The sequence below is a fragment of the Euphorbia lathyris genome, chromosome 2 (assembly GCF_963576675.1).
Source record: "Euphorbia lathyris chromosome 2, ddEupLath1.1, whole genome shotgun sequence".
Taxonomy (NCBI): Eukaryota; Viridiplantae; Streptophyta; class Magnoliopsida; order Malpighiales; family Euphorbiaceae; genus Euphorbia; species Euphorbia lathyris.
In genome coordinates this window covers 18125282-18152832 of record NC_088911.1, presented here as the reverse complement: position 1 = coordinate 18152832, position 27551 = coordinate 18125282, and the positions used below count along the sequence as shown (strand labels likewise).

The 27551-nt window shown below is 36.8% G+C and overlaps 1 protein-coding gene and 1 pseudogene across 2 annotated transcripts; one reads left to right on the top strand and one right to left on the bottom strand.

Annotated features, from left to right (window-relative positions):
- Positions 1-924: 924 nt before the first annotated feature.
- Positions 925-11968, top strand: LOC136217034 (ferric reduction oxidase 2-like; annotated as a pseudogene).
- On the bottom strand, positions 11609-27551 carry LOC136217033 (uncharacterized). Of its 2 annotated transcripts, none has more exons than XM_066003604.1 (23): positions 27164-27551; positions 26957-27064; positions 26310-26458; positions 25989-26070; positions 25462-25877; positions 24711-25143; positions 24396-24619; positions 22395-22590; positions 22116-22261; positions 21869-22043; positions 21674-21727; positions 20860-21039; positions 18990-19102; positions 18538-18720; positions 18245-18302; positions 18018-18077; positions 17879-17920; positions 17663-17787; positions 17431-17569; positions 17277-17354; positions 16138-16254; positions 12175-12237; positions 11609-12080 (listed from the first exon to the last, which is right to left on the bottom strand). In XM_066003604.1, the coding sequence occupies exons 1-23, from the start codon at positions 27308-27310 to the stop codon at positions 11997-11999; spliced, it is 3372 nt and encodes a 1123-aa protein (XP_065859676.1). In that variant the 5' UTR covers positions 27311-27551; the 3' UTR covers positions 11609-11996. The 2 variants fall into 2 exon arrangements, with proteins under 2 accessions (XP_065859676.1, XP_065859677.1); XM_066003605.1 differs by having other exon boundaries at positions 17431-17566; positions 27164-27550.

Genomic DNA, 27551 nt, shown 5'->3' with positions numbered 1-27551 from the left:
CACTACCTGTCGTCGCACTACCATCCTGTTGTCCTTCCGCCTTGGGGATACACCTACCCTTAGGCTGCGTTCTTCTACTGGGTTGAATTTGTTGACTTGGGCTTTGACCTTCTATTATGGGCTTTTGGGCCTTGGTCTTTTAATGTCTTCTAATCTTATTAATTTAAATACTCAACATTGAACAAACACATTAGTAGTAAATAAATCAAAGCATTTAAATTTAATGTGTTGGAATATTTTATCATAGGAATTTAAATCTAATTTAAATAATTTTGTCATGTCAAAATCATTGTGGAAATGTGTTTCAACAATGTTATTTGTTATTTAATTTCAGTATTAATCCGTTCAGTTCAGTTCAATTCAATAATCAGTTCATTTCAGTTTTTTTCAGTCAAAAAGAACAGAGTCTTAGTCTTATACTATCTATGATTTCGGTTTATTTCCCTTTTGTCAAATTCCATCTAGATTAGCAACTTTTTTTTTTTAGTAAAACCACATATAATGTCCTCGTAGATTTAGCTCCTATGCATTTATTTTGTGTTTGTTGAATGCGATTTAGAGATAAAGTTTGAATTGATTTTTGAAAGCGTTATTCTTACAAAAATTACACTGTGTTGTGTTTATTTTTCTTTTTTGAAAGAAAAAATGAGTATTATAGATCCAATTAAATCATTAGCCAATAGACTTACAACCGGCTGAGGGATAATATCCGTGCCAGTAGTACACGAAGATGATATATTAAGATAATTTTGAAAAATATATGGAAAAAATCTAGTTTAATAGCATAGCATAAAGTAAAATTTACAATAAACAGTGAAATCAAATATTCCAAAGTAAATCTGTGAGCAATACACGTAAGTGTGTTTGAATGTGAATCTGGACAGCAGCATTTTGAATGTGAATCAGCCAAATTTGTACGTAATGGAACCAAAAACCCACATATGTACCCGCTTTCTTCACCTATTTAAGTAAAACCGTAACGCCTCCATTTCATCTCTGAAAATGGATTCAGATTCAGAGATGGTGAAAATATCCTCTTCTTCATCTTCTTCTTCTTCTCATATCCTTCGAGTAGCTTTACTGCTACTTTCAATTACAGTATTACTCGGTTATTTCATGGTTCAGATTGTAATCCCCACTAACACTTTCTGGAACACTTGGTATCCTTCTCTGTCTCACCATCTTCATTCTTCTTATTTCGGAAATCAAGGTTTGAATCTGAATCTGAATCTGAATTTGAATTTGAAACATCTACTGTTTCTAATTAAATTTCTTCTTTAATTAAGTTTTAATTTCTTCTTTCATTCAGGTATGCCTTTCTTGATTGTCTTCTTCCCCCTTCTCTTTATTGCTGTCGTCGGCTGTCTTTATCTTCATCTCGGAAACACACCGGTTATCACAAAAAATGGCAGAAAGGCCAAATTGGGGAAACCGATGCTTGTGAAAGGGCCTCTGGGGATAGTTTCAGGGATAGAATTAGCGTTCTTAATCATGTTTATTGCGCTATTAACTTGGACATTAACGATTTATATACGCAACAGTTTCTCTACTATCACACCTGAAAGAGGGGAGAAAGTGTAAGAAAAGATAAATTGTTTGTTTGTTTTATTATATTAATTAATTGGATTAGAGAGTCATTAATTATTTGATTTGGATTGTGCAGATGGGAAGCTAAATTGAAGAGTGTTTCTTTTCTAGTAAGCCTGACGGGGAACTTATGTCTGGCATTTCTGTTTTTTCCGGTGACTCGGGGGTCATCGGTGCTGAAGTTATTTGGGTTGAGCTCGGAGGGTAGCATAAAGTATCATATATGGTTAGGACATTTGGCTATGGTTTTCTTTACTGCTCATGGATTTGGTTACATCGTCTATTGGGCTATTACCAATCAGATTTCTCAGGTATTTAAAAATAGTCTTTCATGAAGACAGCATTTAATACATTTTTGTTCATATATATCAATATTGATTACAATAAAATAAAAAATACGTATTTTTTTGGTAGAAAAATACGTATTGATTACACTAAAATAAATATAATAATACTATAATTAACTTTAAAAAAATCACCCTCTCAAAAAAAAAAGATAATTTAATAATTTTCTTAACAAGTGTCTTTTATTTGTAGTTAAAATAAGTAAAATTTGTTAATAAGGAAATTTAAGAAAAAAGATTATTATTATATTTTGGAAGGTAGTATGGAATAAAAAGGAGAAAAGGAGTGAAGTTGGTCCAATATTTAGAAAAATGTAGGTTTAGTTTAGTAATTGACTATAATTTGTTTGGAAAAAGAAAAACATGAACAATCAATCCATAAAGACAAATTACACCATGTGACTGATGATAGTCCAAGTTGTGGATTAAGATTTATCTAGTGAGGGAATCTACACGGTAGGGCCTATGTTATGTGAGTCAAAATTGACCTTTCTATTGTTTTGCTCTTCTTTCCAATAAGTATTACTCCTCTTAATGTGGAATAGTCAATTTGTGGAACAGATGGAGCATATAATATAATGTAGAAAACAACTAGAAAGACTGGTGGTAGAATTTTTGTTAGATTTTAATATTAATGTCAGGTAAAACATTCACATTAATATCGATAGTAATCTTTTTTGAATAAAAAAAATCAATGAATAATATTAATGAACCCGAAACGTGCGATAATGTAACATACTTGGTGTAACAAAACTCGGTAAAGAATTAAAAAATAGTGGATAAGAATTTAACCATGCAGCCTTAGCAAATGCATGGACTGCGCCATTAGCTTGTCGTCGAATCCATTTGACCGAGTAAGAGTCATTGGCGATCAAAATCTCCTTGCACTTTCCGATTATGTCCCCAAATTCTGAGATATCTATTGTTGGGGACTGAATGGCATCAATCACCAACTTGGCATCAAACTCGAAGATCATGTTGTTAATGTTCTGTGTGCGTATCCATTCCATTGCTCGTAGCAGAGCCTCTGCCTCGCATTCCTTCACTGTTAAAAAATTCAGAATCTTCTCTGATCTTCCCGTCAAGAAATTCTTGTGTGCATCACGTATTACCGCTCCAATTCCGGCATGCTCATCCCCATCAGTATACGTTGCATCAGTACATCATGAAAGAATTGCAGCAGGCGGTAAATGCCACTGGACGCAACTATTAACGAGGTTGTTACGGATCGGACTTGCTGCAGCTTCCTTCTTCAGCAGCTTCGTGCGAGACCAGTCCCCTAACGTCACCTGACCTCTGAACGCTATATCCTCCAAAGACGTGACCTCCGCATTCCAGAGTCGGTCATTCCTGACTTTCCATAAACTCCAATTATACATCATAAATGCATTACCGTCATTCTCGTTCAGCACTACCCCGACTTTGTGAAACCAGTCTCCTATACTATCAGCTCGACGGGCTTGTTCCTGCACAACAGACAAAAGATTTACCTTATGCCATAAACGAACAACGTATCACACTCAATAAAGCAGTGTCATTCATCCTCTCAGCGACCATTGCACAGCACACAGTTAACACTTAATTAAATCCCACGCCTCTACAAATTCATCGGACTGGTAAACTGTTTTGTGCTAGCTACCAATTAAAGTAGCGAACCTTGTGAGGGATTTCAGCATGCTATAATCTCTTCCAATTTCCTTCCATAAGGTACCGATCAACTTCCTCCATATTCACAGCCACTTATGCGCTCTTTACTGAATAGAAACCCGTTGGTTGAGCCTGCCATATAGTCTTATCATTATTTCCCGACAACCTAGTAGGGAGTTTGTTGATCTCTCTACTATCGCTCTTATGGAAGACTTCATCCGGAAGTTCGAAATCCCATTCTAACATATTAGGAATAAGTAAATCATATACTTTTAAATGTTCAAGTCCATCAATCATAGGAGTTTGAATAAACTTGTTTACCTCATCCCTAAGCCATCTGTCTTTCCAAACATTAACCGATTTTCCATCTCCAATTTTCCATCTGACCCTTTATCTGATAATAAGTTGAGAACTCCATATACTTCGCCAGATAAAACTAGGTGAGTGCCCCAATGAGGCACGCAAAAAATCCCCTTTAGGGTAGTATTTAGCTTTGTAAATTTTACTGACAAACGAAGTGGGTTCGGTGATGAGCCATCGCCCTTGTTTTCCCAACATAGCCAGATTGAAGGCCGTGAAATTCCTGAAGCTAAGTCCTCTGCCTAATTTAGGAGCAAAGAGTTTATCCCAGGACATCCAATTCAAGCCCCTTTCACCTGATTTTTTATTTCCCCACCAAAAAGAATTTAACATCTTCTGTAATTCATCAGCAGTAGACACATGCAGTAAGAATACACTCATAAAATAGGTGGGAATAGCCTGCCCAGTAACTCTGATAAGTGTAGCTTTTTCGGCTTTGGACATTCCTTTCCCTCTCCAGCGCTGAAGTTTTTGCCAAAGTCTGTCTCTGAAATGTGAAAAGATGGCCATTTTTTATTTGCCAACCAAGGCATACCAAGGTATTTGCCATTGGTGAGTGGATTAAAAACTTCCAGAATACTACTAATTCCTTGTGCCAATTCCGTTGCCACATTTCTGATGAACATAATGCCTGATTTGCCTAAATTAATCGCTTGGCCAGATGCTTTCTCATATTTCCCCAGTAACTCCCTTACTACTCTTGCTTCTGCAATATTAGCCTGACAGAAAAGGAAAGCATCATTAGCAAATAGAAGGTGAGAGACAGATGGTGCGCCCCTAGTGACCTGGCATCCATGCAACATCCCTCGACTTTCCGCTTCTGCTAGCAAAATGGTTAAACCCTCCATACAGATCAAAAATAGATATGGCGAGAGCAGGTCTCCCTGTCTTAATCCATATTTAATTACCACTGGGCCCACAAGTTGACCATTAACTCGAATCGTATATTCAATAGAAGATAGACAAAGCATTACCAAACTGACCCATTTACTGTTAAAGCCCAATTTTAACAAAATCTCCCTCAGATAGTTCCAATCAACCTTATCATAGGCCTTGCTCATATCAATTTTTAAGACCATATTCCCCTTCTTCTTATTTACATTGCAATTGCGACTATGGATTAGTTCAAAAGCAATTAACACATTGTCATGGATGGACCGGCCTTTAATAAAAGCAGACTGATTTGTAGATGTAATTGAAGGGAGTACTAAGTTCAACCTATTGGCAATAACCTTAGAGATAATCTTAAACAACACATTACACAGGGCAATAGGTCTAAGTTTTGACATTTTAGAGGGGTTCTCACATTTCGGAATCAAGGTAAGAATAGTATTATTAAGGCCAGGTGGAAAATTATCTTGTTCAATCTAGGTCGTACCAGCTACAAATATGTCATCACCCAGCAGATCCCAGAAGTGTTGGTAGAACCCGGGGTTGAAGCCATCTGGACCTGCAGCCTTGTCCGGATTCATTTCAAATAGTGCAGCTTTAAATTTGGCCTTGGGAAAAGGTTTCAGAAGAAGTTCGTTATCCTGAACTGACACCCTCGGGCTGACTTTGTCCACCACAGTCTCCCATTCACTGTTACTCTCAGAGAAAATGTTTGTGAAATATCCCTGCGCAATCTAACCAAGACCCACTGCATCAGTTACCCAGTCTCCTGCTTCATTCCGAAGACGGCCGATTCTGTTGTGTTTCCTGCGCCCATTTGCATAGGCGTGATGAAGCTTAGTATTCGTATCCCCCTCCTGGAGCCATAGGATTTTTTATCTCTGTCGCCAATAATCCTCCTGTTAAAGTAGAAGCTTTATCAGTTCCAATCTTGTTGATTCGTACAGAGTAGCGTCTGCTTCCAAAGAGCTCTATCTCAGCTGTGACATGCGAGATTGGAGCCTGGTAATGATATGAATAAAGTCCATATATCTTCATCTGCCCAGCATCCTAGTTACCCGACTCAACCTCCTGTCTAAGCTGTCAATATTACTCTCACGCTAGGCGTCAGTAACTACGCTGCACAAATCTGTTTCACGGGTCCATTTCTGCTCAAATCTGAAATTGCGAGTAATATTTTGGGGAACGAAGCATCAGTTTTCAAAATAATTGGTGAATGGTCAGACATTTGAGCTAACATGTTAGTACAGCTGCTATTCGGAAAAATCAATTACCACTCTTCTGAACCCAGGCATCTGTCTAACTTCTCTTGAACTTCATTCGGTTTGCCTCTATGACGAATCCTGGTGTACAGATATCCCAATAACAGCAAATCATGTAAACCACAAATCTGTAGAGTTTCTCTAAACCCGCGATAACACCACTCCGGATGTTCAACAAGGCCTTTTTTATCCCCGTGATTCAACAAGTCACTGAAGTCACCTAGAATGACCCAAGGGAGGGGAGAGGCGGCAGCAAGATTTCTTAGAATATTCAAAGAAACCTTTCGTCTAGCTCTCTCCGGACACCCATAAAATCATGTGAGTCTCCAGTCCCCTTTATCTGTATCATGCACCACCATATCAATATGATTAATAAAAAAAGCTAGAAGAGAGCACTCATTCGCTTTCCTCCAGAATACACATAAACCACCACTTTTGCCAATGCAATCAACCGCATGACAACCTGCAAATCCGATTTTACTATAAATAAATTCAATTCTCGCCTAACAAACCAAAGTCTCGTAAAGAAAAACCACATCGGGCCTATGAGCACGAACCAGCTCATAAAGAATAGGAACTGCCTTGGCGTTGCCCAGGCCTTGACAGCTCCAGCTTAGGATAATCATACTGTAGAGCAAACCCCTTGGTCCGCCGTATTTGTTTTTGCTACTTCTAATTTGTTCTGATGTTGAGGATCAATTTGATTCTTATCTTGTGATGTAGCATTTTTTATCTCCACCTGATAATGGGGGAGCAATATCTACTTCCATATTCTGAGATACCCTCTCTGATATCTTGAGGCTAGTCGTCATCGTTTCTCCACGTCTTCTCTTTCTTTCTTCGGTGAATTCCATCCCGACATTAGGCTGAACATTTTCCTTCAACCCATTCGCAGCCTGCCCTGCTTCAAAAATGCTAGTTTCGAAGTTACGAGCAAGATGTTGTAATTTTTGTCTAGGAGCTAACACAGGTCGAGCCTCTTTTGTGGTATCTCCACTTCCACTTTGGACGCTTGATGCAGGGAAAGTGCCTGAGCCAATCTCTTCTCTAAGCCACCTTTCACCTCCTAGGAGATTTGGTTTGCGAGTTGAGGCTCTGAGAGAAACATTCCATAACCGGACTACCTCTTCCTCTTTGCTCTCAAAATAAATATCACAGTGTCTTGTCTAAATGTCTGACAAGACCGCAGATAAAGTAGAAAGTAGGCAGTTTTTCGTAGAACGTACAGAGCAACCATTCTCCTCCCGTCTTCCTAACCTTCTTCTCCCTCTATAGTGGCTTTCTGATATCAATGTAGACCCGTATTCTCAAAAAACTTTGCGCATGAGTCTAAGAATTCTTCGGATCAACCGACACAATTGTTCCAATGAAATTGCCCAATGCCTTTGCTATAGTTTCGGAGAATAATCCTGGTGCAAGCCCGTAAATTTGAACCCAGAAATTGGCATGGGTCATAGGAGCTTCAGAGGGTAATTCGCCTTCTTCCAGGGTATGCAGCATCGGTAAATTATTATCAAAATTCCACGGGCTATTGTCCATAACCCATTTCAGTTCATGAGGATGGAAGAAACGGAAGAGCATAAGTTTACCTCCGAGCTCAGTTATCGCAAGACCCTTACCTGGCCTCCTGATGCCATACGATGTTTAAAAATCTGAAAGTTGAAATTCCTGTCCGTGACCAGCGAACCCACTATACAAAGTTTGTAATCCGGTGATTCCGAGTTCCCAGCAAGATCTGAAAATTCGAACCCATCTTCCACAATCGACAGATTCTGCAATTGTTCTTCCATGGTGTTTCGACAAAGGGGAGAACTGAAACCAGACGATTTCAAGAGAGACGAACGAAAGATCCGTAGAGGAACAGAGCGGCGCAGATGCAAGCGGCGGAGCAGAGATCTCTAAGGAGGAAATGACGAAGACTATAAAAACTCTCTCAATAGGAGGAGAACTCTCAACAGGAGCAGCTATACTATTTATTAATGTTGATAGTAATTAAAAAAAATTTATTAAAGTAAGAATACTATATTTTTATTTAAAAATATATTTAAAATATTAGAATTATATTTATTAAAATTAGATATGAGAAATAGGAGAGAGAAAGAGATATCGGAGACAAATTTGAAAAAAATATATATATATTTAATATTTAAAGTAATAATTTTTAAATATAAAAATAAATTTTAGATATGAAAATGTAGATACATTAAAATTTAGGTACTAAAATTATAATTTACTCCTAATAAAAATATCAATTAAATTGTTGAATTGCACTTAAGGATTGTGTAACATATTATTAAAAATACAAGAATTAAATTGTCTGTTAGGTAAAAATGTAATCAAAATAAATATTTATCCAAGATTTAACTTATTAATCTGTTATTAATATGAAATGAAATGAAAAATAATTTGATAAATATATTTTTTGAATTAATTACATATAGATGTTTTGTGTTTTACCGATTTGCAAATGGGTGCATATCGTTTTTTTTGCAAAGCAACCCTGTGGAATAAGATTGCTTTGCAAAAAAAATAGCATACATACTCATATGCAAATCCGCGAAACCACATCGCATCTGCATATAATTAACTTTATATATATATATAGCAGTTTAATAATTAAAAGGTGAAAAAAGCAGGTGCTAAAATGGAGTAAAGCTAGAATATCAAATGTGGCAGGAGAGATATCTTTGTTAGCTGGATTGGGGCTATGGGCTACAACTTTTCCTGGCATTAGACAGAAAATGTTCGAGCTCTTCTTTTACACACACCATCTCTACATTCTCTTCATGCTTTTCTTTCTACTCCATATTTCAATCGGTTTCTCCACCATCTTAATGCTCCCTGGTTTTTACCTCTTCATCATTGATCGTTACCTGAGATTCTTACAATCAAGATCCAATATTCGTTTAGTTTCAGCTCGCATTTTGCCTTGTCAAACTTTGGAACTCAACTTCTCCAAAACCCCTGGTAATTTCAAGAGTTAATTACATATGATATGATCTATGTTTTCCGGTATCCGTTTCAGTTCATTTCTCGTTTCCGTTTCCGTGCAACATAACATATGATTTTAATGTTTACAATTTACATATTAAATGTAGGTTTGAGTTATACTCCAACAAGCATTTTGTTTATGAATGTCCCAAGCATTTCAAAGTTGCAATGGCATCCTTTCACTATATCTTCAAGTAGCAACTTGGAACCTGAGATTTTGAGTGTTGTCATTAAAAGTGAAGGAAGTTGGTCCAATAAGCTTTACCAAATGCTTTCATCTCCTTCTTCTTCTTCAATTGATCATCTTCAAGTCTCGGTTGAAGGACCTTATGGACCCGCCTCAGCTCACTTTCTAAGGTAATTTGCATTATTACATCATGTATAACTTGTGTGATTTTTCATATTTTGTTATACAATCTTTAATTTTGTATTTTGTGTACAAATTTTTAGTGACCTTCCACTAGAGTATATAACCGGTAATTATGACCGGTCAACGTGTTTCATCAGCAACTTTGACTTTTATGGAGGTCAAATTATTGACATGGCACGTTGATTTCATGTTAACCGGTCAAATTTTGATTCTTAAGGAAGTCAAATTGCTGACGTGGCGCGTTCACGTTGCATTGACGGATCACAATTACCCGTTGTACACTTTTGTGTGTAAAATTAAAGATTGTACATCATATATGTAATTTTGAGTTTAGGATTTGAATTAAAAAAAGAATGTAACTGTGATTAAAATACTTTAGGAAAGAATTTAATCTCTCAAGAAGGATCTTTCTAACTTGAATTTGGATCAGTTTTGATTGTCGGCCTAAACTAAGATAACAGATGGTTTAAACTAAAAATTACTTACGAAACTATCAAACTTATTATGCTTATAATTTTGAAATGTACACACAGGCATGAAACTCTTGTAATGGTGAGTGGAGGAAGTGGGATTACACCATTCATATCAGTAATTAGAGAACTCATCCATGTTTCCAAAATACAAAGACTCAAAACTCCTCAACTCATCTTAATCTGCTCATTCAAGAACTCTTCAGACCTTACAATGTTACAATTATTACATCCAACATCTGGTTTCCAATCAAATGACCTTAACCTAAAGATCGAAGCTTTTGTTACAAGAGATCACAAAGAACCAACACTTGATAACTCCAACCTCATACGAACCATATGGTTCAATCCCCACAAAACAGATGCACCAATTTCACCCGTTTTAGGCCCCAAAAGCTGGCTCTGGCTTGGAGCTATAATTTCATCCTCTTTCTTGATTTTCCTTATAACCATTGCCCTTATTAATCGCTATTACATTTACCCTATCGATCACAACACAGAAACAATTTTCTCCTACTCTGTGAAAACTTGTCTGGATATGTTACTTATGTGTGTATCCATAGTAATGACAGCAAGTGCAGCTGTTTTCTGGAATAAGAAACAACAAGGGAAGCAAAACTGTTTCAGAACAATGTTGAAGGGTTGAATAACAGTGAGAAAGAATTAGAAAGTCTCCCTCTTCAGTCTTTTGTTGAGCCTGCTAATGTGCACTACGGTCGAAGACCCGATTTAAAGAGTAAGTGTCTGTTTGGTTCTCCTTTTTTTTGGTTAAGCTATAAATTTCATAATTATGAGTTTTTGTTGTGCATTACTGTGACGAATTTTGTTTAATTATGTGTAGGAATGTTGTTTGGGTGTAAAGGAACAAGTGTGGGAGTTCTTGTATGTGGACCTAAGGAGATGAGACATGAGGTTGCAACTATATGTTCGTCTGGATTAGCTGATAATCTGCACTTTGAATCCATCAGTTTTAGCTGGTGATTATTTCTTATAATTTCTCTTAATTAATTAGCTTTAGGTGTCAAGAGAGCATATATATATGTATAGGTTTATTATTTGCAGTTAAAGTATATATTTATATTAAGTATATATTCATAGGGTAAAGAATTTCATTCATCGCTATACTTGACCTGAAATATCAGTTTGATTAAGTATAAATTTAGTTTGCAATTTGCCTTTTTTATGAATTAGTCAAAAAGTGATGAATGAATCTCAATATATGGTTGATGATTTTTTTCCATGTCAATTTCTGAAATGAACACCTGAGATTTTGGACTGATATAAATACATAAACTTTAGAGGTAAATTGACCCTACAAAAACCAAACGGGCACTTGTACTTGTGGACAAATGAATATTCCTACTTCACAGAAAATGATACGTCTCTAATTTTCTGGTGAGGAATACCAATTAATTGATGAATGTTTCCTATTAAAGGCCGCTTTTGTGGACCTGATGGAAGCTTTTCTTTTCTCTAATCCTTGTTTCTTTTACTTCCTTGGGCATATTGGTTCTCAGTTTCTTACCTTTCAACCGAGATCCAATCCCCTGTTCAGGTGTGTAATATACTCAAACAAAAGTTCGGGTGCCAACAGGCAAAACTTAACAAGTTGAAGTATGAAATTGTGTATTAACCCTACGTTAAACTTCTTCACATTTGAACTTCAATGGATCTACAAAATGCATATGGTCTGAAACTCATTTGCTTCAACCGGACTTCTGTCTAAACGGAACATATTTCGTTTGCTTTATTTATATTCATACAACAAAAAGGAAAAAAAAAAAAAAAAAAAGGTTATACACAGGTAAAAACTATAGAAATGATAATAAGGAAAAAGAAAAAAGAATTATAGAACAGGTGAATAAAACTGTCCTAGAGGTTCAATACCTTATCTACACAATTGCCTTTTCTATACCTACCCCGACAGCTTTCTGCATCGCTCATATGCACGGTTGAGCAACAAGTGCTTATACACCAGAACATGATGCTTCTGGGATGCATTTCCCATGCATTATAGCATAAGATATCTAAGTCGGGGAAGAATTGCATTGATTTCTGTCGCCAAAATGCCCCCTCACTCCTCCAAATCTGAGAGAGATGCAAGCCTCTCTTCCAAGGCTTCAAGTAGATCTTGATATTCAACAAAAGCAGGGTGCGACTGCAGATCATACGAATAAGAACAGTGAGATTTGCATAAGAACAATGCCACAATACTGTGATTGCTCGGCAGAATGCTTGTGTTGTGCGCTTACCTGAAGAGTAATGTAATATGCCTTCCACAACCGCATGTCATGCCGGAAAAGATCAAAAAGAACCTGCAGATTATTTAAAGAAAAGTAGTCTATTCAAATGCCTTACATCCTATACTTTTCGTGTAGGACAGCAAGTCACAGCAATTAGTGATACTAGAAACTTATTTTCTTCACCCAGTTGTTTGATGCAATTCGAAAGTCAATATTCTATGCATGTGGTAGATGGGAGCAAAGGGCAGATTATGTAAGAAAAAAAGAAATCAATTGGATTACACCTATGTTGCACGGCAACTTTGATTTTAAGGTGGGGAACTTCTCAGAAACGTTTTGAGTCACATTTCCGTAATTCAAAAAGAAAAAAAAAATGGAAACCTGTTTCCTAGGATGTAATGTATTTTCGAAAGTAAAACAGTGTTAATCACATGTTCAGTAAATCCCTAATATCATTAGATCATTCTGTACAAGCTTCAAATAAATAAATAAAATCTTTTTTTCCCCTCTATTATGTGTTATATGTAATTTTTTTAAGGTATAATATAAAAAATTAGATGCACATTCTTATAATTAAAAAATTTAAAGACATCTATATATTTTTATTAGTTATATGTTTTCCTCACGTTTCCATATCCTATATTTTTTTTACAAATATTGTTTTCAGGTTTCCCAAGTGGGTTGGAGCCAAGGCTAGAGAGATAGCTCCTTGGGGTTATAAGCTTTGGTACTCAAGGCAAGAGAGATAGCTCCTTGGGGTTATAAGCTTTGGTACTCAGGAAAGGATAAGGGTAGAAATGGAGTAGGTATTCTTATTGATCGGGAGTATATTGATGATGTAGTAGCGGTGTCTAGGAAGAACGATAGAATTATGAGTGTTAAGCTAGTGATAGGGGATGAGGTTGTGAATGTCATCAGTGCATATCCGCCACAAATAGGATTAGATGTCTCTATAAGGCAAGCTTTTTGGGAAGACTTAGAGGAAGTGGTGCAACAGGTTCCTAGGGATGAAAAGATGGTACTGGGGGGTGATCTCAAGGGACATGTGGGTTCTAGGCGAGATGGGTTTGAGAGTGTTCATGGAGGGTATGGTTTTGGAGATAAGAATGAAGCAGGAAATGATATTTTGGAATTCGCATCAGCCTATGACTTGAGTATCATGAACACATGGTTTATGAAGAGAACATCCCACTTAGTGACTTATCAGAGTGGCGGTAATGCGAGCCAAATTGACTTCTTCTTAGTAAGGAGTGCTTGGAGAAAGAGTTATACTGATTGTAAGGTGATCCTTGGTGAGAGTACGACAACCCAACATAGAGTAGTGGTGCTTGATTTTCGAAGTAGGAAATGTATAAGAAAACGAACACCACAAGTGGAGACTAAGATTAAGTGGTGGAAATTGCAAGGGGAGAATCAACAAAAATTTGTGGATGAGATGACCAAAAAAGATATTTGGACTTGTAATATGGATTTAGATATAGATTCGATATGGACTAAGATGGAGCATAATATAAGGGAAGTAGCGAAGGAAGTTCTAGGGGAATCTAAAGGTAGCGTGCCACCGGGTAAGGACACATCTTGGTGGACAGAAGAAGTACGACAAGCAGTAAAGAGTAAGCGAGAATCCTATAAAATATTGGGGAAATGTAGGAGTGACGAGAACTACGAAAAATACAAAGAGGCTAAAAGGGAAGTAAAGAAGGTCATACGAGATGCTAGAGCAAAGGTGAATCGGGATCTGTATACAAGATTGGATACGAAAGAAGGGGAAAGAGACATATATAGAATTGCTCGGATGCGAGATAGGAAGACGCGAGATCTCGGAAAAGTTAAATGTGTGAAGGATGTGGACCAGAATGTTCTAGTTGGAGATAAGGATATCAAGGAACGATGGAGGTCCTATTTTGATGACTTATTTAATGGAGATCGCAGACAAGATGTTGGAGATATAAGTATCCCTCACGATATGATAAATCATGAATGCCTGCGGAGAATTCAAAAGGGTGAAGTCAAAATGGCATTAAATAAGATGAGGTTGAAGAAAGCAGTAGGACCTGATGGCATCCCTATTGAGATTTGGAGATGTTTGGGAGAGAGAGGAATCGAATGGTTGACGGCGGTCTTCAACAAAATTTGGAGAAACAATAAGATGCCATCAGAATGGAGGAAAAGTATCTTAATCCCTTTGTATAAGAACAAAGGCGATGTCCAAGATTGTGCCAACTACCGAGGAATCAAATTAATGAGTCATATGAAACTTTGGGAGCGAGTGATCGAACAAAGGCTAAGGAGGACGGTGAAGATCTCGGAAAACCAGTTTGGCTTTATGCCGGGAAGATCAACTATGGAAGCCATCCATCTAATGAGACAATTAATGGAGCACTATCGAAATAAGAAGAAAGACTTGCATATGGTTTTCATTGACTTGGAGAAAGCATATGATAAGGTACCAAGGGAAGTACTTTGGTGGGCCTTGATAAGGAAAGGCATTTCGCGGAAATATATTGACATCATAAAGGACATGTATGAGGGAGCATGCACGAGTGTACGTACTAGTATTGGGAAGACTGAAGAGTTCCCTATTACGATTGGAGTGCATCAAGGTTCCGCACTAAGCCCATTTCTTTTTGCCATCGTTATGGATGAACTAACAAGTTCACTTCAAGATGGTATACCATGGTGCATGTTGTTTGCAGATGATATTGTGTTGGTTGATGAGACGAAAGGAGTGGAGAGAAAGTTGGAACTATGGAGACAAACTCTAGAATCTATAGGCTTTAAGTTGAGCCGAAGTAAGACAGAATATTTGGAGTGTAAGTTTAGCGGCCATAGAAGTAGGGAGGCAGGGACAATCACCCTAGATGGGAGAGTTGTTCAGGCCTCGGATTGCTTCCGGTATTTAGGATCTATTATCCAAACGGATGGAGAAGTAGATGGAGATGTTGCTCATAGGATTAAATCTGGTTGGTGGAAGTGGAAGAGTGCTACGGGTTTCCTATGTGACCCCAGCATGCCTAATAGATTGAAGGGAAAATTCTACCGTACGGCAATCAGACCAGCATTGTTATATGGTACGGAGTGTTGGGCAGTGAAACACTGTCACATCCATAAGATGTCGGTGGCGGAGATGCGTATGTTGAGATGGATGTGTGGTCATACGAGAAAGGATCGGGTGAGTAATGAAATAATTAGGACAAAAGTAGGGGTTACATCTATTGAGAATAAAATGAGAGAAAACCGACTAAGGTGGTTTGGCCATGTGAGACGTAGAGCGCTTGATGCGCCGGTTAGGAGGACCGAAGAGTGGCAAAGGGATGTAGTGGTGAGGGGTAGGGGAAGACCTAAGCAAACTTGGAGGAGGGTGATCGAGAGTGATATGAGTTTACTGGGAATTGAGGAAAATATGGTAGTGAATAGGACGGAGTGGAGGAAGCGAATTTGTGTCGCTGACACGACTTGATTTCACGGTTTTATATAATGGTTCATGTTAGCCGACCCCGAATCATTTCGGGACTAAGGCTTTGTTGTTGTTGTTGTTGTATTGTTTCCAGGTTTCCGTTTCAGTTTTTGTGTAACATAGGATGATCAGACAACAGCTATTATGATATATATGTATATATACATGCACGCACACAGATAAGGCATGCTATGTGCATAGACAATTAAGTCATTGTCAGTGCCTCGATCCAACTATAATTAACAATCATCCGCAAAAGACCTAAAAACAAGCAAAACCATGCTCTTTCCTAGCATATGCCATTGCTTTCAGTGCAGCAGTTTTTAACACACTACCCAGGAAATGATGTTAGAAACATAAAATAATTGAAAGACTACGCAATTAGAAACACTCAATATATAACAGGACCGGAGAAATTACCCTAGAGATAGAAACATTATATGCCAAAGTTTCTAAAATCATGAAAACTCAATATCAAATTGGCAGACTCGGGTTTTGAGTTAAGACAATCATACCTCGGACCTTCTCAGCAGAGTGGCCAGGACAACAATCCACTCCTTGAACTTGACGGAACACATATGAGCCAACAGAAACTCTGCATCTAGCCGACTCTGCAATGTACCCATTTGGAGCTGGAAACACAAAACGCAGTTCCTATCAGACGAAATGATCACAAGAGAATTGGTTCGTAAGGCTGAACAGCATTTTCTTCATAATTGAAGATTTCTTCCATGAATGGGGAATAAACTAATGAGATCATTATCGAACACAAATTTTTTACATGCCTCATAATTTAGTAAACAGACACAACAACAAGACTTTATTCCTTGCATTGAGCTTCAAGCATCTAACATTTTAGCAATGATTGTTGACTTGAATCAAGTACATGCCTACCCAGCAGAGGTACTAAGTACACTAACACCAGCTCAGCTGAATACTACCACCAAATGAACTCTCAAACTGACTCGAACTTGTTAAAGTCTAAATTTAAAATTATTTAATTTCTTATTGGAGTTAAGGAAAACGCAGGTATCTAGAATATATCTGAACTCTAAAAGATATTATCGAGATAAATTCAAGCCTATGGCATAAAGCTCAATTGATTGAATTGAGCTTCAAGCATCTAACTTTTTAGCAATGATTGTTGAATCAAGTACAGGCCTACCCAGTAGAGGTACTAAGTACACTAACACCAGCTCAGCTGAATACTACCACCAATTGAACTCTCAACTTCTCAGTCTGGTCTCCTAACAAAACAATGATGTTTCACCATATACTGAATAAAGATTTTGAAATTTGATGAATACAAGGGCAAGTCTAGGCACAACGTTAAAGTTGCTCCTTTGGTGACTAAAGGTCAGAGGTTTGAGCCATGGAGATATCCACTTAGCCAAAAAAAAGCAAGGACTAGGATGAATACTAAAGGTGCCACCTTCCCCCAACACACGCAAGGGAGGGAGTGCTTTGCACACGAGAAACCCCTTTGTATTTGATCAACATCTGGAAAAGTGGGATCCTCGCATTTGAAAATTGGCATGCCACTTGCTTCTCTCTCTCGAAAATATGAGAGAAAGAGAAGCATTGAGCATGCACCATTCCAGAAACTACGAGCAAAAAGCGTTAAGCACTAGAGAATATTGAATGAAACTCATGCCTTCTGTCCAATTAGTTCCAGCCCTGATGCAAAGTTCTCCAAGCGAGCTGAACCATATCTTTCACGTTGTAGATATTCCTGTAACATATCCACAAATCTCAATCTACTGCATAGCAAAATATACAACCCTACAGAAAACCACAAGTTTCCTTACCACTAAGTCAAACTGAGTGCCTTTGACAAAGGCAACAAGCTTGGAAAGTTCTTTCCCTGACATCAAATAGCTAGCATGGCTTTCTAATATGTTCTTCACAGAAGTAACATGAGCACTTTGCTCCTTGAATGAGGTGCTGCTACAAAGAAAAAAGCATCTTGTTGATATCATTCCCAATTCCAGAGTTAGAAGATCTGAGAGATGCAAAGAATTATAAGAACAGCATAGAAACCTCTTATCCAATGATGTCTTCCTGTGACTAGAACGAAAGAGAAAATAACCCAAGAATCTTGGAGAAAGTCCAGAATCATTTGATGATTGCTCATATTCTTTCCCAGATCTCAATAAGAATCGCACCTAACAGTAGAGAAGCATAAGAAAAATATAACCAGGTCATGCTAGATCCAAATGTGATTTGTTAAAGAAGTGAAGTGATGCCTTGTATTACCAGCTCCCCAGCAAGCTCATATAAAGATTCATCAAGTGTTGCCTGCAACATATGGATGTCAATTATAGTCAGTGTTGTATTGTATAGAAAACCATGATGGAAGAATAACACTACACCAGTCACCTAAGGTATTGTCTACCTGTAATAAACGTAAAGCACAGTATTGACTGACAGCAGGTCCTTCAAGTTTGGCTATTACCTGCAATAATTATATTTAGGAACAACTTTAGTGCTCAGTAAATACAAAAAAAAAAAAAAAATCCATAAAAACGGGGCGCTGCAATCTGAGAGATACCAAACAAAAATATATTGACCAACCAATATCTTAATGTACTAAATTTAAACTGAGAAACTCATAGCTCGTACAAGTATATAGCATGCTGCAGTGCGATACCATCTCCGTTGGAAGCATTCCTCAAACAACCTTCAATGCAGAACCAAGAATAATAATGATTAGTAGATACATGCAATAACCATCATAACTTTGAAGAGTAAAGAGAGTTTCAGGCATCAAATCCTACAAAACACTATTTGACATCTAACTGCATGCATTTGTCCTTGTTCCCCAAGTTTCTATCTAACTATTTTGAAATAGCCTGAAAAGAATAGACAAAAATCAAATATTTTTTCCCTTCTAATCTCAAAGCGCAAAAACTTACTCTGCTGATCTTCCAGCAGCTGAGAATAAATCTGCCCAGTGTCGACCATCAGTTTTTCTCGCCACACTCACAACCACATCCAGATATTCTGGAAAATTTCTAATCAAATCGCAGGTCTTCTCCAATAAAGAGCAGTTTTCGGCATGTTTAGGGACCGACTTTTGGTTCTTGTTTGCACTTTGTCTGCAGTTAGTATTCAGATACTTCATGAAGTGAATAAAGAATTTAGCTTAATAATGTAGCAAAAATGGAAGTCAGAACTTCAATAACTTAAAACTATTAATTTTCAGCAACTTATCCCAGGACAAGATTTGAGGCATCAGATTATGGCTCATAGCAAATACACAAAACTGTATATGAATATAACATTATCACAATAATGTTTGCATGACTTTAAGCATATAGACGTTCTTATATAATGCAAGGTATGATTAAGCTTATGAATTATATACCTGGAAATTTCTGCATCAAATACCGTAAAAAGAAGCCACTCTAGACAATGGGAAAAATGCGGCTTTTCAGCTGATAGCTGTGCCAACTTTAGAGCCTCCTCCCTTTTGTCCCTCTGGCAACATAGGCACAGAAGCAGAATTAGCAAAATAATCTATCAGGAGTTGAAAAAAAAAATCTACACCGCCACCAACCAGAAAACTGTTTGCTCTTCACTGTTGCAGATCCCATGGAAGGGAATGTTAAATTTGCTTTATGGTCTTAGATTTTTAGGGGGGGAAGGGGGAGATGACAACTTTTTTTCAAGTAATAAGTCATGAGTATGGGCGGTCTATAACATTATCCTTCGGCAATCTTCACAATCACAATGATTCATATCAAACAGAATGCAAAGAAGAAAAACTTGTATGTATGCTTGAAGCTCATTTTGAAGATCGAAGAAGCAGCTCTTTAGGAATAAATTTTCAACAGTTCCTTTTGATTACATTAGCATACTCATACTTATCCAGAAGCAATTCGGTTGAAGTTGCAAGAAGGTATTGATCTGATTTTAGTTTAGCAAAAGTGTGTTCAACTGAAAATGCATTATTTTTTATTTTTCCAGTTCTGCGAATCTCCAAACATTTTATGATCAACTGAGAAGAATCAAAAGTTCAACCCCAAGAATCAAATAATTGCTAGCCCCAGTGGCGACGCCACATGTAAGGGACGGGGGCAATTGCGCCCCTTAATTTTTTGAAAAAAATATATTATTATTAAATTTAATTAGGAAAAATTGCACCCCTTGTTTCTTACCATATTATTCTTCTTTTTTACGTTTTATGATCTCTCTAACCCTAAAATAGTAACACTCCAAATCTTCCCCCAAAATCATCAGCTCTTCCTCATCAATCATGCCACCTTGCTTCCGAAATCATCTCCTCTTCTCGTCTAATCTATTGTCTCTGGTTTGATTTCACATTTTGCATATTGTCTGCATTTTGATTCCAAGTCTTTACCCCTTCTTCAACTTAATTTTGCGATTTTCATTTTGTAACCCCTACTATTGTTCTGTTGGGTTCTATTAAATTTGGATCGCTATTTGTAATTGATGGGTGTTGAATGACCTTATGGGACTGCCATATTTCTTCACCAGTTTATTTTTTCTCTAGTTATTAAAAATTTGGGCTAGTTACAAAGAGAGCAAGACCTTAAAATAGTATGCTTCTTAAAATCTAATATTGATGAATATAAAAATTAGATTAAGATTTGCTTGAATAACATAGAGAAATTCAACCATCTGTGGAGGGAGATCAAAGGCTCATCTCATTGTCAGATGCTAAAAGGTCATTTTTGCTAGCAGAGCATTTGCTTTTCATGTACACATAATCACAAGGGCCCTAATTATGAATTTAGTAAGACCATATTTCTTTCCTTTCCCAGTCCATTTTTCAAGATATATCAGTGCACTGCAATATGCATTAGCTTCAAAAAAAAAAAAAATATTAACCATAAGTGGTACATAAAAGAGGGGGAAAAAAAAAACTAAACCCAATTCATCTATATTTTGCAGATCAGGTAGTTTGCATTCAAGGAAGAAGAGTCTGAGTCCTATATGTTCATTAGTTACATTCTTGCTTCCTTTCACAAATTTGTTTGTATTTTCATATATAAGGTTTATTCAAGAATGTTTATTAATACTTTTTAATGTATTTAGATATTTAATTATCATAATATTTAAATTTCCCCTTGTATTTTTTTATATATAAGTTCTAATATTTTGCCCCCCTTACTTCTAAATCTTGGCTTCGCCACTGCTAACCCCATAATGACGCCAACAATACACAAGTCACATCTGAACGGCCAGTGACAAACACAAGTACAAAAGGATACCTGAATAAGGTGCCTGAGAAGGCAATGCAATATAGTTTGAGCTTGAGGAGATGGCTCAAAACATGGAAATTCAGTGCATGCTGAAAATAACATCCTCTGCGAGACACCAACAACAACACCAGCATTTGGAAGAAGTCCCAGAGGATACACTTCACGATCAAATTCCAGTTCTGGATCCAACTAAAGTAACAATTCTGAGTTAGGGAGCAGAGCCACGATACAACGATCAAATAACAAGACCAGAATAAGAAAAGTCAAAAAAATCTTCTTCTCAAAACGATCAGATATTCTGCATAGATAATGTACAAAACAGAGCTAAATAAATATACCTGCTGCATGTTACATATTGAGGTCAAAAGCACTATCTGGAAAACAACATTCTAGAATTTGTTGCAAAAAACCGTTCAAAGGAAAATTTGTTCTATAGTTTTTAAGACCAAAACAATTTTGAAAACAATTAAGTTGATCTCAGTCGATAAATTCAAGGTAGTGCCATAGAAAAAGTAGCAACAACAGAAAAGCCAAACGATAAGAAAACATTACAACTTCTTCATTAACAAAAGAATAGTATCACATTGCTAGCACAAAAGTCAAGCCAGAATTGGATGGGGGAAGAAAAAGGAAAGGAACACAAGTTAATTAAAAAGTTAAAAACACCTACCAAACAGCTCATAAAAATGCAGACAGACTCCTTTTTTCAAATGAACTTAATTTTATGAGTAGACAAAATACATTATTATATTGATAAGCAAACGTTCGAGTTCGATCTAAAGTCTAAACACCTACTGTATAAAGAGACCAAATTACAACATACCTGCAAAAAATCCTCCTGCTTGAAAGAATCAACCCCTGGAGATGGATACCAAACCTGTAAAAAGAAGCTTCCAACAAGAACCTCATCAGACAGGTAACAGTGTCGGTGACAACACTAGGGGCAAATGAAATTATCTAACTTTGTCTAGTAAGTAACAAAAGAACAGACTACACCACAGAGCTCAACATTGGTTACCTGCATCCCTCGATGGCCATAATCTAACCAAGAAACTTCCTCAATTAAGTTAGTCTTCTCCTCTGATTGACCACAAGTAACCCAAAATAATTCAACAGAGTCAGTGAGCTCCCTCTCACGTCCATCATCCAAATCCAAAAGAGAAAGTTCCCCATTTGTTCTTAGTATCAAGCATCTACCAAAGCATGCAGCCAGTCAGAGATGCATGGTATGCAAAAGGAAGTACTAGTATTGCATAGACATATACCTCGCAGGTTCTCTGGCTAGTAAATCTGAAGATTGTGAAATATGATCCTTTAAGCCACGTTCTCTTGGAATCTGGTCAGGGATAAAACGCATTGCAGCAGGATGACTCTTTGCTGTCATGATTGAGAGTTCCCGTACTGTAGAAAGCTGTTTGTCATTTTATCACTTAAAAATGTATAGAGAATAAAGTATCTATAAAGCACTCACATTTAGGAGTAATTCAGGAGCTACAATAAATTCTTACGAAAAAAAAAGGGTAGATGGAAAACCTTCATTTTACCTGCAGGTTTGGATTGCTATGAGGTGTCAATTCACCAAATAATCTCACATGGAATATGTGGACATCAAATGGGCGATAAGTCACAAGTATATGATCTTGATATACATCCATCACCATTGGCTGAGCAAGTAATGGCTTCCGACAAAGTAAGGAACTCTGGTCAAGATGATATCGTGGGTAAAAGAGCAATTCATACCTACATTAACCCAATATTTTCAGATAAGCAACTACAGCCCAGAAGAGGGAATATGCAAAAGTTCCAAATCATACACAAGCCTCAAATTACGAACCCCTTCTGCATAAGAAAAATACTCCAGCAACCAGAACCCTCAATTTTCAAGTCCCAACCACATAATTTAACAGGAGCGACTGAGGAGAATAGGTAGGGCTAGGTGCATACTATGTGACTTCTAGCTACTTCTCAGTATTGGATTAAAATTTATGAGCATTACTCTATGATTGACAAACTTGGTGACCTATGGCAGACTACTAATTTCTGACTTCCTAATCCTGAATATTTTGGGACTTAGACAAGAAGCATTTTCTAAAGAACCATATCATATGAATAACTTTTTCATTTTTAGTCTATATATTGTTTCAACTAATTCCTATTCAGAACTCCAAATACCACGTAGGGGAGTTTGGTTTAAATTATGAAACTGGAATTGGAATCTGAATGGGAATGACAAGAAATCAGAATTGGAATCACTATTTTGTATTCATTAGGTTTAATCAGGAATAATCTAATATACTTTAACAATATAATTTGCATAATTTTTTTTATTTGCTGATATTTTCTTAATTTATATACATACTAATGTATCTTTTTGTTTTTTAAATGCTTATTTTTTAAAAGTTATCTTGTTAAAAAGTGGGATGATTTTTTTATAGTAAATTAATATTGTAATGCTTAATGAATTACGAGGGAATCAATTATGATTGATGAGCTAGGAGGTGGGAATCGATGATTCCCATACTTTTGGGTATACTTAAGTTTATAAGATAGTCATCAAAACCTGATAAAATATTCTCAAAACTTAAGTTCATAAAATAAAATTTGTGTATGTGTATCCATCCTCGAATTCCACTCGTGTAGATCATAACATCAATCATAACAATATCGAGATATCTCATTTATATCTCGTTCCTTGCCTAACAGTTAGGACTACCAGCCGTGCACTCTGGCCATACCGCCATTAGATATGGTCTTACAAATACAATTCCTAACCGGGCAATCCTAGATGGACAAAACCATTTTATCTTTCGAAATATCACAACTCATAAAAATCATATTTGGACTTCAATCCAAAATAATAACAATAATAACCGCAATTCCATATTATTTTTGGTTCAACCAAACAACAAGAATGAGAATATCAACCATTCCCATTCCGATTCCAGGTGCAAAATAACTTAAACAAATATCCCCAAAGATGAGAATATCAACCATTCCCATTCCGATTCCAGGTGCAAAATAACTTAACCAAATACCCCCAAAGATAAATGCGTGCATAAATGCATCTAAAATTTATTTATTTTCTGATTCCCGTAATAAAAAATGATCATTTGATTTCAAAGGTATAAAGGCATGAATGCACCTGCGGATAACAATTTATAGCTACTGAGTTTATTCACTTTTTATAGCATGGATTTATTATTAGTTATTACAATAATACAAACCCTAAAATAAAATTAACAATAACTGACTGTCCAAAGTACCTTAAAATCCTGAAATTTGTTCCTTTAAAAAAAATTCTCTAACATGCATCTCCCGTTATACCAGGAGGCAATTCTTCAGTTGTTATATCTTGAAGTACAAAATTCTAATTCATTTCAGACCATAAAGCCTATCTGCTGAAACCTAAATACGTGATTTTTGGCCAAACGGGCTTAAATACATTGACTGATATGGTCAATCGAACCGCTTTTCGATTTAAAAGGTGCTCGAATTGCTTAAGAATAACTAAGTAAAAAGTGTAAATGGATATGACAATAACTCACATGTTAGAAGATTCAACATAGTTGCAGACAACAACAATCTTCCCCAGCCATAACAAACCTTTGCACTGAATCCTTTGTTCCTGAGTAATATCTCCAAAGACTCGCCACTTTTTGAAACGCATATCATATAAAATCAGCCCATGAAGACCAGCAACTGCTAGGTACATTCCATCTTTGCTAGCGGCCACATGTTGAACAGGCCAATTTTGAGCGAGATAAGAAACCTGTGCCACAAAAGATAATATCAGTCTGCTAAAATTGCTAAGATAATAAATAAGAGCGGTTAGTAATTAAACTTAGCATTTGAATACATACCGGAAGATTTAGATGTAAAATTTTAAGTTCATCGGTATCTTCAGACTGTACAACAAGCAGCCGATCTTCACCATATATCACCTGACGGACATAAGTCATGCCTGAAACTCCTCTACTAAGACAGCATTTCCCAAAAGAAAATGCAAGGATTCTCTCCAAAGATCCTTCTTCAATTGCATAAAGCTTATATCCATATTCATCCCACTGCATCAATGAAGTGCCACCCATCAATGGCTCGTATTTACAATCTTGATTTGGCTTAACTTTTGGAGAAGATGCTGAACTTAAACCAATTTGGCGGATCGTTGACATCAAACGACAGCCAGAAAGAGACCAAACAGCAAGTCCTCTTAACTTCCACCCAACAGCGAAAGCAGAATTATCAGGTGTCCATGCAATACAACTGACAGGACCAGTGGCATCAACTGAATATCTGCAAAATTAAGCGAACAAGAGTGACAACTTGTCAAAACTTCATAAATAAAGACCAAGTACATTGAAGCATGTCAGAAACTAGAAAGAGATAATCATCTAACTAAGAGAAAAAGGACAAAAAAAAAGAGGTTAACAAAAAAACTTGGATGAATCAATGCATGTTTAAGAAACATTTTCGTTTTTCGAATCTGGGATTAAGTGTTCTGTGGTTCCGGAAAATGGTGAAAGTCTGATAAACAATTCCAAAGAAATAAAACTAAAAGACATCGAAATATCCCACAACATGAATAATATTCTGATATTCTGCAAAACTTACCCCCAATCATACAAAGACACTGTACGAATGAGAGATGCAGATTCTGCCAAGTCGTATAACTCAACAACCCCTCTTCTAGTGCCTACTGCAAGGATTTGTTGATCCGAAGCTACCGAAGCACATACAGCATCACCTGAACCCAACTTCTTTTCAACTTTAATGAATTCAGGTTGCTTTAAACCTTTCTTGGTTACAGAGCATGATAACAGTTGTCCATCAGAGTATAAAACAAATAGCAACCTCATTGGATAGCAAAACTCCAGCTGTGTAACTGCAGACTTCAAGGTGATACTATGATTGGATACAAGACCTTCTGAAGCACTTCCGGAAGCAAGGCCATTAATTAAAGAGTGTGGTGACACAGCGACTTCATTATTCTCGTGTTGATAGGGATCAAGTTCAAAAGCTCCATAAAACTATAGAGGAAAAGAAAAGTACAAAATAGATGGAAATCATTAGTAGACGATGTTATTGAGTTGTGACAGCAATATCTAAACGAAGAGGGGAAAACAACAATAATCAACTACCTCGCCTTTCCAAGAGATATTGTATAAGGATCCATTGGAAAGTCCAAGCAGCATATGTTTGTTATCACTCACAATGTTGCTCCTGGTAAATTATACAACAAAAGGATACCAAAATCAGAAAGAGGATAAGAGATTACAAAAACTAAAGCACCCAAAAATGCATACAAGATCGTCAGCATCTGTCTCAGAAAACCCATATACAGTTCAGTATACATATACAAAAGACCCAGTGCAGAATGAAACTTAAATCAATGTCAAGAAGTCAGTATGAGGTCAACAATAATGCCCCATTAATCAAAAAAGTAATAGAATAGCACTTACACTGTCAAGTCTTTCTCTGAAAAAGGAACCTGCTCCCTTAGAACAAGAGATATATTAGCAAGAAACAAGTCAGATGGTTGCTTCTCTCTGATCTGAATTCTTCTTTCGGTAAATTGGACTTTGAATATGTGAAGAAAGAAAGATGTGGTCTGCAAACAGTAAAGAAAAAGACCAACGGTAAAAAACATAAGTAACGATGTTATTGCATTAAAACATAGTTTCAGACCAAATGCAGAAAATGGAAAATCAGCTCTAGAAACTTAGTGAGAGACCACATTGGCATCATCGTAGAAATTCTTGATATTTTTCTCTGATAGTTGTACTTAATCATTGAAAAGAAAGGAAATATGATATGAAGGCCAAATAATAAAATAGTCCGATGGTAAAATACTAAACAAGATTTATCTAGTGGCGCATAGACCGAACTTCAATCATGCCAGTAGTAAGGTCAGCATGTTTCCTGCATTGACTCGTCGACACACTCAAAGCCGACAACAAATGCAGAGGCACCTCCAAATTAACGAAATGTACAAAATGCATGAGTACATTCAAAGGAACTGAGAAATGTAAACACATGATATCATCCTAAAATGAAGATAATTGCATAAAATCACAAGTGGAAAATCAAATCAATTGAAATTACTTACAAGTATAGCAACCAATTTGGCATCAGGACTCCACACGGCCCGTAAATTTTCGCCTTCTGTCTCCATCGACTCGGCATCCCTCTTGTACTTGCCCAACCTCATCTTGTGCTGCAGAATACCATAATCAAAAGAAAATCCCTAATCTCGACGGAAACATACAAATCCATGAAAATGCAAGGTAATATAGAGAATAGGAAAAAGAAAAACCTGAGAGGAGCTCCAGAGCTCAATATGAGAAGGGGAGACAACAAGCAAGAGGCGGTTAATAACTTTGAGATATATAATCTTCTGAGAAGAAGGACAAAGTCCAGCCTCGAGCGGGATCACCTGAGGCCAGCCATATGCCATATACATCTTTCTTCCCTTTTTCGAATTACTCTGATAATTTAGTTTGATTTTTGCAGGAGTTGAATGTGTTAGGTTTTCAGATATGCAGAAAAGAAGTTAGGAGTGGAGAGAAGAGAAGAGAGATCTGAAGCATTTGCCTAGAGAGTGACGAACCAGGGAAGATGAAGACTTCAGGAAGATCTCGTTGCGAATTTTTCTTTTTTCTTTTTTGTTTTTTCCACTACAATGTTTTGGGCCTCCAGGATCG

Bases quoted from the DNA above. Each gene is read 5' to 3' on its own strand.
- LOC136217033 (XM_066003604.1), bottom strand. From the start codon at position 27,310: ATGTATATGGCATATGGCTGGCCTCAGGTGATCCCGCTCGAGGCTGGA. The intron at 26,459-26,956 runs GTAAGTAATTTC...TACTGTTTGCAG, and splicing joins CCAAATTGGTTGCTATACTT to ACCACATCTTTCTTTCTTCA. The intron at 19,103-20,859 runs GTATCCTTTTGT...CTATGTTGCCAG, and splicing joins TTCTCAGGCACCTTATTCAG to AGGGACAAAAGGGAGGAGGC.